The sequence below is a fragment of the Onychostoma macrolepis genome, chromosome 20 (assembly GCF_012432095.1).
Source record: "Onychostoma macrolepis isolate SWU-2019 chromosome 20, ASM1243209v1, whole genome shotgun sequence".
NCBI lineage: Eukaryota > Metazoa > Chordata > Actinopteri > Cypriniformes > Cyprinidae > Onychostoma > Onychostoma macrolepis.
Window position 1 is genome coordinate 9,379,193 of NC_081174.1, and position 18,578 is coordinate 9,397,770.

An 18,578-nucleotide genomic window follows, 5' to 3' on the forward strand; every position below is an offset into this window, starting at 1 on the left:
CCTTCATGGTCTTGGCTTTTTTTTTTCCCAGTCTCATGTAATCTCATTCTCTGTCTCACCTTAGTTTCTTTTCATCTTGACGCGTGACACTGCGCGCTGCACAGAGCTGGAAACTCCAGACGCATTTAAATACAGCCGACAGAAAAGCCTGCCGCAGAACAGAGCGCCATTCACATAGTTTTCTATTAAATTACATTATATTTGTCCCAAATTGTTGTGAATGTACATAATGACTTCACCCTAGGCTATAAATTATGCATTGTGCATTTATCAGCAAAACGTTTGTCTTTCTGTGGCTCTAATAAAGTCTGTATGCTTCATATAGAGAGCTGTAATAGATCGTGCGTTCACCGAACTTCAAACTCATTTATGCCACATTGTTCATTCTTGAAGCAAACTTATGTCCGTTGGGTGATTAAATAAATTGTTTTAGACTGCCACTTGATTTGAATGCAAAGCGTCTGGTGTGTGTGTGTGTGTGTGTGCGTTTGTGTGTGTGTGTGATACCTCGGTGTTCTCCTAGACGCAGCGCTGCGCTTTTGCCCGGTGTGAGACTAACTTTTTTTTTTTTTTTTTTTTGATTAGACAATTATCAAGTGTTAAAAAATAGAAGCAAATAAAGTGTGTGAGTACAAATACAATATCCATATGTATGTAATTTTAATGCTATGGCCTTGTGTAGATATTTAAAGATGGCCATCTTTAAGCATGACTGTTGAAATTAAATGGTAACACTTAACAATAAGAGTCCATTCTAGCATTAATGAAAACTGTAGAAGTATTGTTCCTTGTTAGTGTGTTCATTTCAACATTCACTATTAACTACTAATAGGCTACATTTTTAAATTTTAAAGTTTCTTTTAACATTAGCAAACTATGAAATAACTTTAATGATCAATATAGTAAATAGTATTAATATTTTTATTCATTTACAAAGTATGGTTTAGTACTGTTACTGCTTTTTTTTTTTTAAATGGTAAAGCACTAGCTTTCTTTCAGTATCCATTTAGAAAACTATCGGTTGATTAATCGGTATCGGCCAGTGTGGTCCAATCTAGCTATCGGTATCGGTAAAATCCACTATCAGTCGACCTCTAATCCTACTGGTGCAGTGTCTCTGCATGTGTGGCTAATGGGTTTACATGTACATTTTCCAGCCCCACCATGTTTAGGTGAACTGTTGTGTAGCCTACTGAAAAACAATATCTTGAGTATGGCAGTATCGATCAGTAATCAATATGTCTTTGTTTTTATGGTTTTGTCTAATGTTAGGTGAGTTTCTGGGTGGTGAGGGAGATTCTTCATGCTCAAACTCTGAAGATCAGGGCAGAAGTGTTGAGCCTCTATATCAGAACAGCAAAGGTAAAAAAAAACACTCCATACAGCACATGTGTACTTCTTAAGTGATTATACTAGTTGCTAACCTTTATTCTCTCTTCTTGCAGAAACTGTGTGACATGAATAATCTCCATGCAGTGATGGCAGTAGTATCTGCTTTACAGAGCGCCCCCATCTTCAGGCTCACCAAGACCTGGGCTGTGAGTTATTTAATATACTGCATATTAATATTTTGAATACTAGTTTTTAAAGGGGTCATATCATGCTTTTTTAAAGATCATTATTTTGTGTGTTTGGTGTAACAGAATATGTTGACATGCTTTAATGTTCAAAAAACACATTATTTTTCAAATACTGTACATTATTGTAGGTCCTCTATGCCCCGCCTCTCTCAAACGCTTCGTTTTCTACAAAGTCCCTCCTTCCGACAAGCAGAGTCTGCTCTGATTGGCCAACTGGCACAGTGCATTGCGATTGGCCGAACGCCACAAGCACTCGTCGGAAATGTAACACCCCTTTCCATAATCGCGAGCTTCAGCTTTCAAAATAAAAGTAAAGACAGTTAATAAATGCTGTGTCTCATTTAGAAGGCTGCGTCCTCCGGAGTTCTCATTCGAAGGGTGCATACGTCATCGAGACGGTCTCATTTCAGAAAAGCAAGTAGGACACTCCGAATGCGACCTTCTTTCACAGGAATTCGGAGGATGCATCAGGTATATCCTTCGCTGCAACAGATAACCCACAATTCTATGCGTCGCCATAAACAACCATCGTTAATTTGAAAAATGCCGGCGCCAGCAGATGTACACACAAGCGCAGATGTGGTGTTTTCAACTTAACTTAAAGTGCCTCCAGTAAAAACGGATAAACTTTGTTCTTAATATCCTCCTCCTTTTTTTCTCTCTAACAGATGTCTGTTGTACGTACGCTGCAGCTCCTCAAACATTGAGCAAAATAAAACAAGTAAATTTTTTTTTTTTTTTATTATTACCAAATTTAGAAATAATTTTCCTTCGTTTAACCCTTTAACGCGTACGATCACACCGGTGTGATCAGTCTTGGCTGGTCTCTGAAGCGTACGATCACACCGGTGTGATCAGTCTTGGCTGGTCCCTGAAGTGTACGATCACACCGGTGTGATTAGAACGTTCAGTGCGTCACGTCATCAACTGCTGAATTCAAATCTGCTTTCTGGCGCGGAGCCAGATCAGACGCGCGAGCGCTTGTAATATTATCACTTATTCAGTGTTTTCAACCATATAATGCTTATTTTAGATTTCAGATATTTAAATACACATAAGAACTAGCAAAACCACACATTTATAGTCTGTAAAATATGCGCTGATGTCTATGGAAGCAGCAATAATGATCCTTACAAATATAATCTGACGACACGTTTTATTGATATCATATACACATAGTGTAGGTAACAATAAAGTTTACTCTGCTCTTCTCCCAGTTTACTGGAGACTTACTTTAACGTGTTTCGGGAGGAGAGGATGAATTTACGTGTTGTAAATCCCACAGCTCGGATTCAGCGCGAACAAACATGACGGCGCCCATCACCCAGTATAGATCAACTAACACGGTCATTATAAAAATGTTTAAACAACCAAATACATTTATTTGCGCACATTTCAGAATCGGAATATCAGATATTTCATAATATAGCGAGTATGATTGTGAATATTAATAATAAAAAAAAAGAAAAACTAAATAAAAGCAATCCATGTGTCATACACATACAGCGCTATCGTGGCTGCGGTGTGTCACATGACATGTATGACGCGTCGCCATGGAAACAATAAGGCTATACATTCTAAAATAACGGTCGCCTAAAAAAACTCACGCCGGGGGCTCAGCTAGAATATTTTAAACTCACGTGTGAAAAGGTTAAGTAGTGTGAGAGCGCAACGATGCTCTAAATGTGTTGGCAAATCAATGTGATACTTCCTGTTTTCTTTTCCGCCCCTCCTACGAAGACACTTCGTATACGTTACGCATACTACAGAGGATGCAACCTCCAGAGGATTCGACCTCCGGAGGACGCAGTCTCCTAAATGAGATACAGCTAATGTCCTTAGTTTTACCATCAGTTCAAGCCCGAAAGGGGAACAGAGTCGCACAGTGATGATGCTCGTATGTGTTTGCACACAAGCCGCGATTAAGAAAGATGACTCCACTGTGATGTGACCGTCTCTCTCTCTCTCTCTCTCTCTCTCTCTCACACACACACACACACACACACACACACAGCAAATACAAATACTTAAACTAATAACAAAACATACATACAGTCGCTGATTCAGAAGCGCCAGATTGTCATAGCAAAGTCAGAATTACCTCCTCTCCTAGGTTCACGAAACGGCCGTCCATAAAATGCGTTGTGATAACATCTGGGTTGTACTGTTCTGTTTTAAGTAATCTTAATGATTACGAAATGCATCTACTTTCGTAAGGCCAAATAAAGTGCTTTTGCTTTCACATAGAAGCACACAGCGCCTCCCTGACATGACTGCCTGCATCAACACTACTGCGGTTACTGAAACCAACCTTTCTTTGTGTGAACATTTGGTCGGCATTACGCAAATATTACCACATCGTGACGTAGACATGTGGGGGTGTGTTTGAATGAGCCGTTTTAGGGGGGCGTGGCAGAGTCTTAACTTTGATAAAGAATCTTGCTTTGGTTTGGAGACTTTAGTCTTTGCAACTTCAGGGATCTTATCTATGCACGAACAGCTTGTAACACTCCAAAGAGAAAGGAAAACTTGAAATCGCATCATATGACCCCTTTAAATTACTTGCTAAAGCATATTTTTATGATAATTACTAGGAAATTATTTGCACATTTTAAACAATTTTTATATTTTCTTTTTCTTTTTTTTCTTCTTTTTTTCAAAGCATTGTGTGTGTTTTTGGGTCAGTTGGGTTCTTGGTTCATTCAATTATCATTTTGTCCAACCCAGCTACTGTGTGTGTCCAAATTTCTTTAGACTCTGTTTTCATGTGTGTTTATAGGTTGTGAAATTATCCAGGCCTCCAACACGCGCTCAGTTAGATATTGATGAGGGCTGGAAACTGCAAACAAATGAATCACTGTGAAACCTTGAGCTTTTTCTTTCCAATACTTAGACTGATGAATAACAAGGAACTCTGTTTAGTTTTTCCCCTTTCAATCTTTACTGGAATTAAATCATGCAATTCATTTCCCAAACATGATACCCTCCACTTGAACACACTCAATAGTGGTAGTGATTTTTGTACCCCTGTAATTTATTAAACTAGCATGCAGTGATGGTGCTTGAGTGGATATTTCCTTTCTTTCTAATGATGGAGTTGTTGTTGTTAATGATATCCTTATGAACTGACTGCCTCAGTTTCTTTAAAGATCATTAGCTTGCGCTAAACCTAAAGCTAATAGTGGGGTTTCCCAAACACTCATCTGTTTCTACTATAAAATAGGGCAACTATCATAAAACAGACACCTGTTCCTCAGGTTTTTATTACTTCACAGCATGTTTGCTCACAAATCATTCTGTAGACGAGCATCTGTGTAGCACTTGGGTTGCTGACATTCATTAACATTAGCAACTTCAGGTTTCCCAGTTTTTTCCCTTTTTGTCTCTCTTTTCGGCCAGTAAAAAACCACCAAAGAACCACCTGGAACACCCAAGGAACCTCATATCACTGAAAAAAATATTTAACCCCAAAACTTAAAACTAATGTATTTCAATTACATTTCAATTTTCCATCCAATTTAATCACATAAATCCAACGTAAAAGTTAACGTTTATTTCAACTTAACCCTGTCATGTTCAATTGACGTGATTGAATTAAATAAATGTTATGTTATTTGATGAACTATGATTTAAGCTTGTGGAACAGATACACTTTACTCTTTTCCAATAACTTGTTACTTGCTTTATATTATTACCTTAGATTTTCTCAGTTCTATTAAATAAATGGTCAAAAACATGTTAAATTTTCAAACATTTATTTTGTTGCAGTTGCTTCATTAATTGTTTTAACATCAGACATTTTCACATTTTCTAGGTAACATTGTTATATTATTGCATAGTAAACAATTTGTACTTTCTCCAGATAATGTGAAACACGAATGTAAATGGTCCCTCTCCTTATAATTATTTGTTAGAACAACCAGGGTTTGTTTTTTTATTTATTTTTTTTACATTTCAACATTTAGGTCAGCTAAAAGTGTCCTAATCATTGTGGTGGAATTTGTTGCATACCTAAAGATCTCCTCATCTTGAATGTCAGTTCTTAGTTTTGGTGGTGGAATAAGTAGCATTCAGTTCTCTAAAGTCGAATTTCATCAAAAAATGAAGAATGAGGAACTAGAAAAACCTGAGGCCAAGAACTGGTTATTGACTCGGGATACACAAGTAAGACAGTCTCAGCACTGCTAGAAAACGAGTCATCGGATAAGTTGACTTCCTGGACTGTCTGTAGCACTAGGGCTAACACCTCCCATATTACAGCTAGAGGACACAGAAAGGTGCTTTAGGTGCAGTCTCTTGCATGCTGGAGTTAGTGTCATCAGTTTGTAGAATCTCTGTGAGGGTATCCTTGTCATTTCTTTTAGCTTAAAAGTTTAATATCCCTCCAGTTGTTGGAAACTGGTCCTATGTCCTATTGACTGAAACATTTACATTTTTAGTGCTTGAACATTTGAGGAAATCTTGCTGCCATCCAAATTCATTAGTACTTTCTGGAAGAATTCAAATGTGAATTTGAGACTCTGAGGGTAGATTGTTGAGAGCGTAGATCAGTCCGAACAGCATCACTAATCCAGAGGAAATACTCTCTAAGTGTTCTAGCAGCTTCACACCATCTATCAAAACTCCAACATCTGGCTCATCCTCAGCACCAGCACCTTCTTTGCAAAGTCTGAGTGAATTCAGGGTTGCAGTCCTAAGGCATTAAAAAAAAACAACAACAACACATTGTTCAGTTTCACTGAAATATTGACAATATACAGTCTGGCAATGTATGTTTGGGTCCGTACAAGAAAAGTATATACTAACCTGGAATTCTTTGACTGTTGTCATGTCCTCATTGAGGTACACTCACACACACACACACACACACACACACACACACACACACACACATTCTCGTTTGAAGTGTGTCATCACACTGAAATTATGACAACATTAAAAACGTGTTAAAAATGGTACAATAAAAACTGATAAGTTCAATCTTTGTAATTAGTTCTAAAGAAATGAAATGCAGTTTACCGCACCTTGTCTGCAACTGCCATAATGCGTGTGATCTTCTGTGTAGAAGCACCTCCTTTGCTGCTAAACGCCTTATGTAGATTAGCACGTTTCCTATAAACATTTACATGTTGCTTTCATACACTCACATATCTAAAAGTCAAAAAAGAGAGCGAAAACATCAATACTTTTATAAAGAAATGAGTAAACTTTAGTTACACAAAACAAAAAACTTATACATACATAGATTTTTATTTAAATTTTTTTTAGAAATCATGTAATGTTTACATGCAGATAACTTTCATGCAAGTTTAATGAGTGTGTGAAAGTGAAATGTACGTTACCTCAAGATGACAAATCAGTTATTTTTAAAAACAACATGCACACTTATCTGCCTCAGTGCAAAAATGATGCACGTAGTCGACAGTATAAACAAAGAAGCAGGGAAGGCCGAATGCCTAACATTAGTTCATTCGAAGAAAGTGTAGGCACGGCAAAACTAAGATATTTATTAAGTCAAGATCGATTCAAATGTACAAATAGATGATGTTTAAGTCTAAATTACTTACAAATAAAGAAAATATCTTACCTTGTATAATCTCCACAGCCATTCTTAATCTTCCTTATCGCTGAGTCGCAGTCGCGCCTTCATTGACTTGCTGCCTACACAAAAAGTTTTTTTGTTTTTTTTTTATCTAATTGGCGCATTACGGCAACAAATTAGGTATAGTGTATGTAATTTTATCAGGTTTGTCTCTGATTTATTACATTCATGTTGAGAGAGAGTAATTACGACCAATAAAAGTTATTTTAACCCTTTTTAAATATACTTTATTTAAATTGTTTGCTTAATTTCAATTACTGGCAAGAATCATTTTTTTGAGTGTAGAATGCTTAGCACTTTGGTGACAGCTATTGCATGTGCAAGCAGTATTTATTTGTATTTTGAGGGGAGCTATGGTTACCATGGTAAACCTTTATAAGGATCAGTCTATCCTGCATCTCAGTGTATCTCTTTTCTTTGGAAACATTGTCTTGTCTTGTCTTCAGTCACAGCCAACATCTCCCTCTTCAATCCTGTCTCTAGTGTACCATTTTCAGTCTTTTACATAACTGGAATATTCCTCTCCCCCTCTCTTTCTGACAGATCTGTGTTTTCCATGGCTTCTCAGACTAACTTTCCTTAGACATGGCCAAACGCACACACTCCTATATAGTGGGCTTTGAAGATACTTCTGTGTGGCTATTTTTGTAATTTATTCAAATATTTTCCCTTATAAATTGTATTATCCAGTAGGGCTGTGACGATAACCGCATTACCACATCACAGCGGTAATGAGATGCCGACCACGGTGTTGAGGTCATCACCGTCATCACCATGCTTTTTTTGCAAGATATTTGCAAGAGGAAGCTAGAGGTTTGCATTTCGCGGGACCTGACCTTTCTTGCGACGCGGGATTAAATTCCTGAATAAAACACGGCAGCGGTCGGTAACTGGTGTAATTTGAACGAGAGCGGGCAGACTAACAATATCCCCACGTCCTTTCAGAACAGCATATCTGCACTTTACTCACTCTTATCGCTCACACGCTGCACGCACGGACCAGTGCTTTCTGTTTTATTGCGGGGTCTGTGCGCGCAGCAAGTGCATAACGGCCCTCAGACACAACAGGCAGGTTGTCGATGAGTGACAGCAGAATAAAGATGGCAAAGCAAAGTGTGGATGCGCTGTCCTTGAAGGACGTTCAACTTGGACTGGAAAATGGTCAGTTTACTGCTAAGAAGTTTACTGGCAAATCTGACTCGGACATTCTTCTCAGGGATGTTAAATTGTTCGGTTAAAAAGTGATTTAATTTCACAATGTCTACAAGCCAACGGTTTTGTTCATATTTTGCTTATAAATTTAAATGACAGATGTCGTTTTTTTTCCCTCTGCGACACTTTTCCTACTGTGTTGATGGCAAAATGTTAAACGAATTTTGTATTTTGAGAAGACGAATAAAAATAACAAATAGGCTACAATTTTTGTACAACCTATAGGCCTAACGAAATTTTTAACAAGTTGTGTTTGGACGAGTGCGTTTCTATCCACGGACTGTTATCCGAAAAACAATGTCTAAAGAAATAGGAATCGAAGTTTAGCACAACTCACCGGAACTAAGCAATGGGGCATGTCGTGCGATTAACCACCAAACCGCGATATTTGTTACTACTTCACCGTGGTAAGAAAAAATCCCATACCGTCACAGACCTATTATCCAGTATGATTTGAGAATAATCCAAATATCATTTTGTTCTTCAGTGGAAATTTGATCTTTTGTACAGATGTATTTAGATGATCAGTTTCCATTCAAAGATTTTTGGTGAAAAATGTTTTAGCATTTTAAAAATCTGTTAGCACTTTATTTTGATAGTCCACTTTAGACATTCTACTAACTAGTAACTTTTCTACTACATGCTGTAAAATTAGCTCTTAATTTAAGATTTTATTTTACCTTTTAAAATGTAATTTTTGCTTTTAGGGAATCGAGTCTTGGAGACTCTGATTTGATTGAATTGATATCCATTCGAAATTTCTTATTTATACTTTTATCAACGACTCGTCCAGCGAATCGTTAAAATCAGCATATCTTAACAATTTTGTTTATCTTAAATTCGTGGCCAACAATCAAAACAAACAAAATAGTAATTTATTAATTTTGAGCAAGGTAGCAAGGGCTCGACAGCTCAAGGCAGTAACTGATCAAATACAAAACACAAACACTGCTCTGTAAAATGAAACGCGTTTATTTTCTATTCGACTACAGTACTAAATTAAAACACACATACACACACACATACAAACGTTTCGGAAAGGAGTTATTGCGATTTGAAGAAAGTCTAAGTCTAGCACTCTTGTACTATCTCGTAACTTTAATTGGGCAGATCACAAGCAGAGGACTTTACTATCTTGATTCTTAAAGATTAATACACCAGTTTCCAGCAGAATTATGGAGAGAGAGTTTGTTACTTGCTCTAAGTTGAGTTGAGAGGTACTCTCCAGTTCCCTTTCCTTCCTGGTTGGGAAACCCCAGGGCTGATGATGCGGTCCTTGTGTGACGTCACTTGGGGAACCCCTTCTGCAATTGGTTGGCTTCCTGGCAGCGCGCAAGTGGTAATGCTTTGAAGTCTTGCTTCTTCGGTCAGAAGTTTGAAGGAGTGTTGAAGTCTTGGATGATCGACCTGATGTTAAGTGATCAGTGAGGCGAGACCAAAGTTTTCAAGCGTATCGTATCGTGTTGAGGGTAGCTGCTCGCTGCTTGAAAACTTTGGTCTTGCGGAAGCCAACCAATCGCAGAAGGGGTTCCCCAAGTGACGTCACACAAGGACCGCATCAGCAGCCCTGGGGTTTCCCAACCAGGAAGAAAAGGGAACTGGAGAGTACCTCTCAACTCAACTTAGAGCAAGTAACAAACTCTCTCTCCATAATTCTGCTGGAAACTGGTGTATTAATCTTTAAGAATCAAGATAGTAAAGTCCTCTGCTTGTGATCTGCCCAATTAAAGTTACGAGATAGTACAAGAGTGCTAGACTTAGACTTTCTTCAAATCGCAATAACTCCTTTCCGAAACGTTTCTATGTGTGTGTGTATGTGTGTTTTAATTTAGTACTGTAGTCGAATAGAAAATAAACGCGTTTCATTTTACAGAGCAGTGTTTGTGTTTTGTATTTGATCAGTTACTGCCTTGAGCTGTCGAGCCCTTGCTACCTTGCTCAAAATTAATAAATTACTATTTTGTGTGTTTTGATTGTTGGCCACGAATTTAAGATAAACAAAATTGTTAAGATATGCTGATTTTAACGATTCGCTGGACGAGTCGTTGATAAAAGTATAAATAAGGAATTTCGAATGAATATCAATTCAATCAAATCAGAGTCTTCAAGACTCAATTCACTAAAAGCAAAAATTAAATTTATAAGATAAAATTAAATGGTAACACTTTACAGTAAGGTGTCATTTGTTAACATGAGTTAATGTATTAGCTAACATGAACAAACAATGCATTTATTACACTATTTATTAATCTTTGTTAATGTTAGTTAATGAAAATAGTCGTTCATTGATAGTTCATGTTAGTTCACAGTGCATTAACTAATGTTAACAAACACAACTTGTGATTTTAATAATGCATTAGTAAATGCTGAAATTAACATTAGCTAAGATTATAAATGCTGTAGAAATATTGTTCATTCTTAGTTCCTGTTTACTAATGTTGTTAACTAATGTTAACTAATGAACCTTATTGTAAAGTGTTACCAATTAAATCTTAAATTTAAGAGCTAATTTTACAATGCCAACTACCAGACATTACATTATTAGCAGACTATTTATAATCTGCCAACAATTTAATTTGATGGTCCCCCAACAGGCATTTTATTAACTATAAGTGACTTTGCCTATTTACTCTTAAAGGGATAGTTTACCGAAAAATTAAAATTACCCCACAATTTACTCATCCTCAAGCCATCCTAGGTGTATATGACTTTATTCTTTCAGACAAACGCAATTTAAATTATATAAAAAAATGTCCTGGTCCAAAAAAGTGCATCCATCCATCATAAAAAGTGCTCCAACACAGATCCAGGGGTTAATAAAGGCCTTCAGAAATGTAGAGATGGGTTTGTGTAAGAAAAATATCCATATTTAAAACTTGATAAACCGGAATCTCTAGCTTCCGCTAACTGTCGTACGCCTGTTCACGAGAGAGTGGCTTTCCAGCGGATGAAGTAGGTGTAGCGTAAGCTCCTGCTAAGAAGTTTTGCTGTTCTTCTGGGGTCATTTGCAGTCATTTTATCCACACACGGACCTGCAGACAGAATGATATTGGAGACCTGGAGTGTGTGTGTGTGTGTGTGTGTGTGTGTGTGTGTGTGTGTGTGCGCGTGTGCGCGTGTGCGCGTGCGTGAGAGGTCACATCAGGTGACTCTTAATTTGGTTAGGTTTGTTTGAATTTACTGTGCAGTGCTCTGGGTTTCATTTCAGCACTATCATCTTTTCCTTTGTTTGCAGAGCTCTTATTTAATCTTATGTCTGTTTGCTGTCTTTGTTTCTCCTACTTTTGTTTTCGCTGAGAACGTTACTAAACACCAAACATTAGTTTTCAATTTTTTTCTTCTCTTGTTTTGGTCAGGTGGAGATATTTTACGCTGTCCCGAATGCGATTATGTTTACGATTGCATTGCCAAGTGGTTGATAAATGGAAAACAAACAAAAATCATGTTAACTGTGAATGATTACTGGAATATGATAGAGATGATGAGCACTCTTGAGATCTATTGTTAGAGACTGGATTGTTTACGGCCGAGTTCATTTAGATGATTTAAACCCTGATTTACTAAATGTTTGTGTGTCTAGAAACACATGCTGACTTGATAAAACATTCAAAAAATGTCTGAATGTAGTCTACTTAGGGTAGCTGCACTCCTGCATGTCACAGATGCTGATAATAAAGCCAAATTTGTATTGAACCCAGATTATTCCTTTAAAAGGCACTTATCATAGACTGGTAAAAGAACTCACTTATTGTTTTGTTTTTTTTAACAAAAACAACTCTCTTTTTCTCACTCTGTTTCCCACAGCTTTTGAGTCGAAAGGACAAGGCCACGTTTGAGAGGTTGGAGTATCTCATGTCTAAAGAAGACAACTATAAACGCTTGAGAGATTACATCAGCAGCCAGAGCATGACATCCTGCATCCCATATCTGGGTATTTTTTTCTCTCCTCTCTTATTTGCACACACACAAAACATAACATAACCTTGTGGGGAGGTCCTGTTCCAATTTCCAAGGAAATTATAAATGCACACACCTCATGTCTTGCAGACATCAATTAAATATTTTAATTAAACTGCCCCATTTAAGAAACTTTTGTCTTGTTTAGATATCCTCAACGTTCTAGGAATGCCTTGCGGATGATTTGTACTAAATAGCCAACTTGAGAATCACCTTTTGAGATTGTTTCATTGTTTGTGCAATTATTATTTCTGTGTAAATTAGAGCTGTCAAAATTAACACATTGACACATGCGATTAATTATATAATTGTAATTACATTTTCTTCACTCTGTTATTTGTTGACATTGTGAAAAATGATTGACTGGCAGAGGAAACACAGGCTGTTCCCCTAAGGCTGTTACAGGGACAGGTGCGATTTGTCATGAAACCAGTTTCTGTCATATCTGACAGCTTTATATTGGTATTAAACAAAAAATAGTATTATCACAGCTTTGTTTTGAAGAAGAGAAAAGTGTAGGTGAGACAATAAATAGCGCAGTTGCCTTAACTTCATACGCACATGTCCCACAATGCGTCTTATCCCAATATTTATATATTTGTAAACATAATTAATGGTATATATAAAATATATTGTAAACAATTAAAATGTTACCAGAACAATATAATATAATATAATGTACACTACCATGTTTTTGCAAGAAGTCTCTTTATGTTTACCAAGGCTGCATTTATTTTATCAAAATACAATGAAAACAGCGATATGTGAAATATTATTATCATATTAGTTGTCTATTTGAATTTATTTTTATAATGTATTCCTGTGATTTCAAAGCTGAATTTTCAGCATCATTGCTCCAGGCTTCAGTGTCACATGATCCTTCAGAAATCATTCTAATATGCTGATTTGCTGCTCAATAAGCTTTTTAAAATTGAATATTTATTATTTTGACAGCACTAGTGTTTTTTTTTTTTTTTGTAATTTTTATTAGATTATATTATATTCAGGGGTGCACATAAGTTTTTCAGTCTGATACGCATAAGAACACCTGGAGATTTGGTTTGGTGCTCACACTGCACATAGTGTGACCCATTAAATATAACTATAAAAAATAAATAATAGTAATAATAATATTTTTGCACTTTTTTTTAATATAATAAAGTGTGAGTACTATTGTAGGCTATTTTAAAATAAACAGTGAGCATTAAATATATAGTACAATTAAAAATACAATGCTAATATTTACATTTTCATTTTTATTTATTAATTTTGATATGAATTTTCATCATTTTCAAACCTAAAATCAGCGAGCTTTTATTTTGTTGGGTTGCCGGCAAGTAAGTAAATGTGCTGCCGAATGAAGAGCGCACGTACATCAGTGAATGAAGTTTTGCATTTTGCTGTGACTAGATTTATGCTTTCAGTTTGAATGTAAATCATATACAGTCTTACAGTTAGTCGATCTAAAACGGTGATTGTGCATTAACATCTGTCAAACATGTCGGTACGCAAATGAGCGGTCTGAACATACAGTTGTCAAAAAAAGTTCATCATACGCATTTTGATTTTAGGTTTTAGGACAACTTTGATGAAAGGTTTTGATCCACTTCAAGTGTTCACTAGTGTATTTATCCATCACATTTTTTATTTTAGTCGTGCATTCGCACCACTTATGTGCACCCCTGATTATATCATATTATACATGTGCAAAATTAAATTGCCTGTGACAGTGTACTTCCTTTGTAGTGTAAACATGCTTTTGTGAAATGTCATCCTTACAACCTTGTCAATGCATATTCACTCATGTATTTACACGCTTCATTACATGCATTTTGCTCAGTGCCATGCTTATAATACTCTTATATAAAACTGGCGTTGTTATTAGCAGTTATGCCCTGTTTCTGTGTGTTGGAGTTGCATCATCTTCTGAATGCCATCCCAGTCCTCTTCTGTTCAGGGCTTCTAGAGCTCAGATGGGAAATGGGAGACGCTCCTGAGCCATTGGCTACAGGCATGCATCAGTTAAAGCAAAATCCTCTTTCCCTTTTTTCACTGTTTTTCTTTTACACTGCTGCTTTTTTCTTTTCTTTTTCTTTTCTTTTTTTAACTGGCAGCACAAACTGTGTCTTGAGCAAATTGGAAAACATTTCTTCTGAGTGACATGAAAAAATGTGTGTTTTGACTCTCCACTTGACTTTCATCATATTTTTCGCAGACGTGTCTGTTTTCTTGTATCTTTTTGGCATGGATAGGTTTTATTGCGAAAGAGATACTCTGTCCTTCGCTGTACCTCTCTCCAATGTGTTTTATCATGTGTTAACGTTCAAATGACTTCAGATAGAAAGAAGTGGAGAAATAAATATGCTCTGTAGTTCCTCTAGGCTGCGTTTACACAGTCAGTGTTTTAGATTAATAGCCATATTTACAATGAGTCGTGAAATTGTACTGTTCAGCAGCTTACAGGAGCGGATTGAATACTGTATGGCTACTGTCCTGTAAAGACAATACTGTCTGCCATAGAGTGTTATTACATACTTTAATTCATATTTCATATGCAGTTTATGTATTATTTTGTAGCTAAGTTGTGACTGGGTTGATTAATTTGGTGTAGGGATGCAAAATATAGCAGATCTTTATTTGTTTATTGGCTGATATCTAAATTCCATTATAATGTTGTGATGCCAAAGTTCACTTAGTTCATTAGCCGTGTTTCCACTATCGGGCCAAAAGCGGGCATGCTAGTGCGTGCCAGGGCCAGTCGCGTTTCCACTGTCACTTCCGGGGCTTGATCGTGCCTCGTCGGTGCTTCCTCAGGGCCAACGGCCGGGGTTTTCTGGCCCGACGAAAACCTTGGGCCAAAGCGGGCCAACTGGGACCAGAGGAGTGGTTATGAACAAAGGCGAGTGGTTATGAACAGTGAGCTCAAAACTCAGACAGCAGCGAGTGTTTGAAATAACTTGATCCGATTATGATCACCATACAAGGCAGAAATATTTATAAGTGATGCAGAAGACTATGCACGCTAGCCATTAACATTACCATACTAAACATGGTAAATACGACCGCTTGAAGAAATCAGACGTCAGCTTCTCATTCTCTATAACAGTCGTGTATTTATTTAGTAACATATTTTATCTGTCATAAGTCTCGTCTCGAGACTTTAGTTCCGTGTGTGTCATAAAATATATAATGGTTTTGGTTCGGGAGCTCCCTCTGCTACTTAACGTGATGTATACTGTGACTACAAATAAACAGAAACAAACTCTACTGAATAAGTAGGGTAGGCCTATTTTTCCTCTTTCTTTTGTGAAATAGTGGTTCACATTGTTTTTTTTTCCTGTGTGACTAATTTTCAATCCTGATAAATTAATTCATTATGATCAATGTATCACTTAATAGGCTATTGTAAAACATCGATGCTTTAGGATTTAAATCTAACAAAACATGCAAATAAACAGCCGCTTTTATCATGTTCGTTTTGTGATCGCGCTATATTTCCAGGGACTTATTTCTGATTAGTTTTCTAATAACTTCTCTTTGTTGAAGAAATGATGGGGTTGCGTTACATTGTTCCATAGAGGCGTGTAAAGGGCGGGTTTTAGTGAAGCACAGCGGAGCTTCTGGCCCGACGGTGGAAACGCATCGCGATTTTGAGCTTGGTGCTACAGGTCTGAGGCTATTAGCCCTGCCCGGCCCGTTTAAAGCACTGGCTCGCACTGGCCCGACAGTGGAAAAGCAGCTATTGATTGGTCAGCAAAATTGGTAATGCGACAATAAAACAACAAATTTGACATTTTTCAAAATACATTCTTTAATAGTCTACTAAGGAAGAAATGAATTAACATTTGAAATGGTGTGAGGGAGTAAATTATTACAGAATATTCATTTTTGGTCGAATTATCATTTAGCTGATGGCAATCTTGTTCTTAACTGAACTTTATATTCACAGAACCAAATTTATCACTACAAACAGGACGTATGTCATGTTTACGTGTGTTTGCCCCGGTGTATTTGGTACGGGGCTGGCTCTTTGGAAGGCAGAGAGGAAAATACTGCTCTCTTGTACAACTTGAGGTCTGAACTGCATTAAAGAACTGTCAGTCACTCTCCTTGTAAATCTGCTCAAAGTAAAAAAAATAAGAGAGTGAAAGGAAGATTGAGGAATTTGAGGCAGAGAACTGGAGGATCTCTTGTGTTCTCAGATTTGGCCGTAATACTGAAACAGTTTCTTTTGACCTGCTGGATGTTCTTTCACCTGTTACCCCCTCCTCCCTTTATCGGTCTATCTGTCCATCTGTCTTGATTTTTATGGATTAAGTGTCTTTTCCATAGATGATTGCAGATCCTGCCTCTCACCTGACAGCTGTATAATTTAAGGATGAGCGGTATGACCAAAATCTTGTATAATATTTGTTTTATGTTGCAATAGTCATATATATTGCAGTGTAGCTATTATTAACAACCCAGCATTGTTTTATATGTATTACATAATCATTTCGTAGTAATCCCCCCTTTTTTAATAATCTTCTTAAATCCTGTGCAGGGTTTTGGGGATGCTGGACCCTCTCCCTGTTTTGTTTCATCTTGTCTCGGTTTTGTTTTGTTTTGGGTTTATTTAATTATTAGTTTTATCTTGTCTTGGTTTTGTTTGTTGTTATGTTGGGTTGTTTTGTTGTTATGTCTTCATTTTCTTTTGTTTGGTTTTGGTTTTTGATTTGTTTTTTGTTTTGTGTCGTTTTTTGTTTGTTTGCATTTTGTTGTTTCATCTCACCTCGGTTTTGTGTCGTTTTGGTTTTTGATTTATTTAAATATTAGTTTTATCTTGTCTTGGTTTTGTTTTTCGTTGTGTTGGGTTGTTTTATGTCTTCATTTTCTTTTGTTTGGTTATGGTTTTTGATTTGTTTTGTTTTTTGTTTTATCTCATTTTTGTTTTGTGTCGTTTTTTGTTTGTTTGTTTTTGTTTTGCATTATTAGTTTTATTTTGTCTTGGTTTTCTTTTTTGTTGTTTTGTTGGGTTGTTTTATGTCTTTGTTTTCTTTTGTTTGGTTTTGCTTTTTGATCAGTTTTTTTTGTTTTATTTGGTTTTGTATATAATGATGTTGTACAGTCCCAGAAAAGTACACCAGACTGTTGCAGTCTGCTGCATCTTTCACACCCTAGCACTCAGACCTGGCTTGCAAGATGTACCATTGTCCCATGCAAATGATGTGCCTGATCTTCATAATTCTTTTAGTGAGTCTGGTGCCAAAACTGCACAGACTATGCATATCAATGACGCTAACTCATTGTGGGTGAATTCTCCCTTTGGTCTTTTCACTTCTGCTTTGGCAATCAGAGACGGTGATTTGTGGTGTGTTATGAAAGCGCTCTGGTGGGGGGGTGGGCTCTGACTGCATCCAGACGGCTTCATCACAGTCTGAATGTGAGAAAAACTGGCTGGAAGGCTATTGAGAGGAAGATGAGGTAAAGGAACAGGTCAGTGTCCAAGTGGTTTGTCTGTTTTGTAATAACAGGATTTCCCTACTGAAAACACTGGGTTAGACTGAAGCTTCCAGCTGGATGCACATAGGTGTGTGTGTGTGTGTGTGTGTGTGTGTGTGTGTGTGTGTGTGTGTGTGTGTGTGTGTGTGTGTGTGTGTGCGTGCATGCTTGGACTGATTCTGTGGGGCTTGTGAATACTCACTGATCTAAACCATTGTTACTCTGGAGTGTGTGTACTTTGAGGAAATGTCCCCAGAAACAACCTGACACGGCTTCCTATTGACTGATTAAAAACATTTAAATAATGTTGTTTATTTTAAAAGTGCAGTTTGGGTTAAGGTTAGTTTGCAGTGCTCATAATTAAAAAAACAAAACAAACAGACAGCTGTGGTCCTCATTAAGATAAGTAATTGTGTGTGTGTGTGTGTGTGTGTGTGTGTGTGTGTGTAATCTGACCGTCCTCGGCTAAACGGTTGTAATATCTTTGTTTTCCTTTGGATTGGATGCTGACAGGTGTTCAGTTCTCCCACTGGCCGCCAACAACCACAGCACACACACAACACACACAACACACACAACACACACAACACACACAACACACACACACACACACACATACATACACATATACATACATACATACATGCACATATAATGCCAGTACCTCCTGCAGAGAGACTGTCTGGAACTCCTATCAACCCACATACTGCAAAGTTCACATGGGGTCAGCTGATACTGTTGGAAAC

At 37.1% G+C, this 18,578-nt stretch overlaps 1 protein-coding gene across 5 annotated transcripts in view; it reads left to right on the top strand.

Moving 5' to 3' along the window:
- Positions 1-18,578, top strand: part of ralgps2 (Ral GEF with PH domain and SH3 binding motif 2) — a 123,256-nt gene that overhangs the window by 61,835 nt on the left and 42,843 nt on the right. For all 5 annotated transcript variants that reach the window (XM_058756826.1, XM_058756829.1, XM_058756830.1 and 2 more), the window contains exons 7-9: positions 1,273-1,362; positions 1,446-1,538; positions 12,199-12,325. In XM_058756826.1, coding sequence (XP_058612809.1) covers positions 1,273-1,362; positions 1,446-1,538; positions 12,199-12,325 — 310 coding nt within the window. The remainder of the gene's footprint in view (positions 1-1,272; positions 1,363-1,445; positions 1,539-12,198; positions 12,326-18,578) is intronic.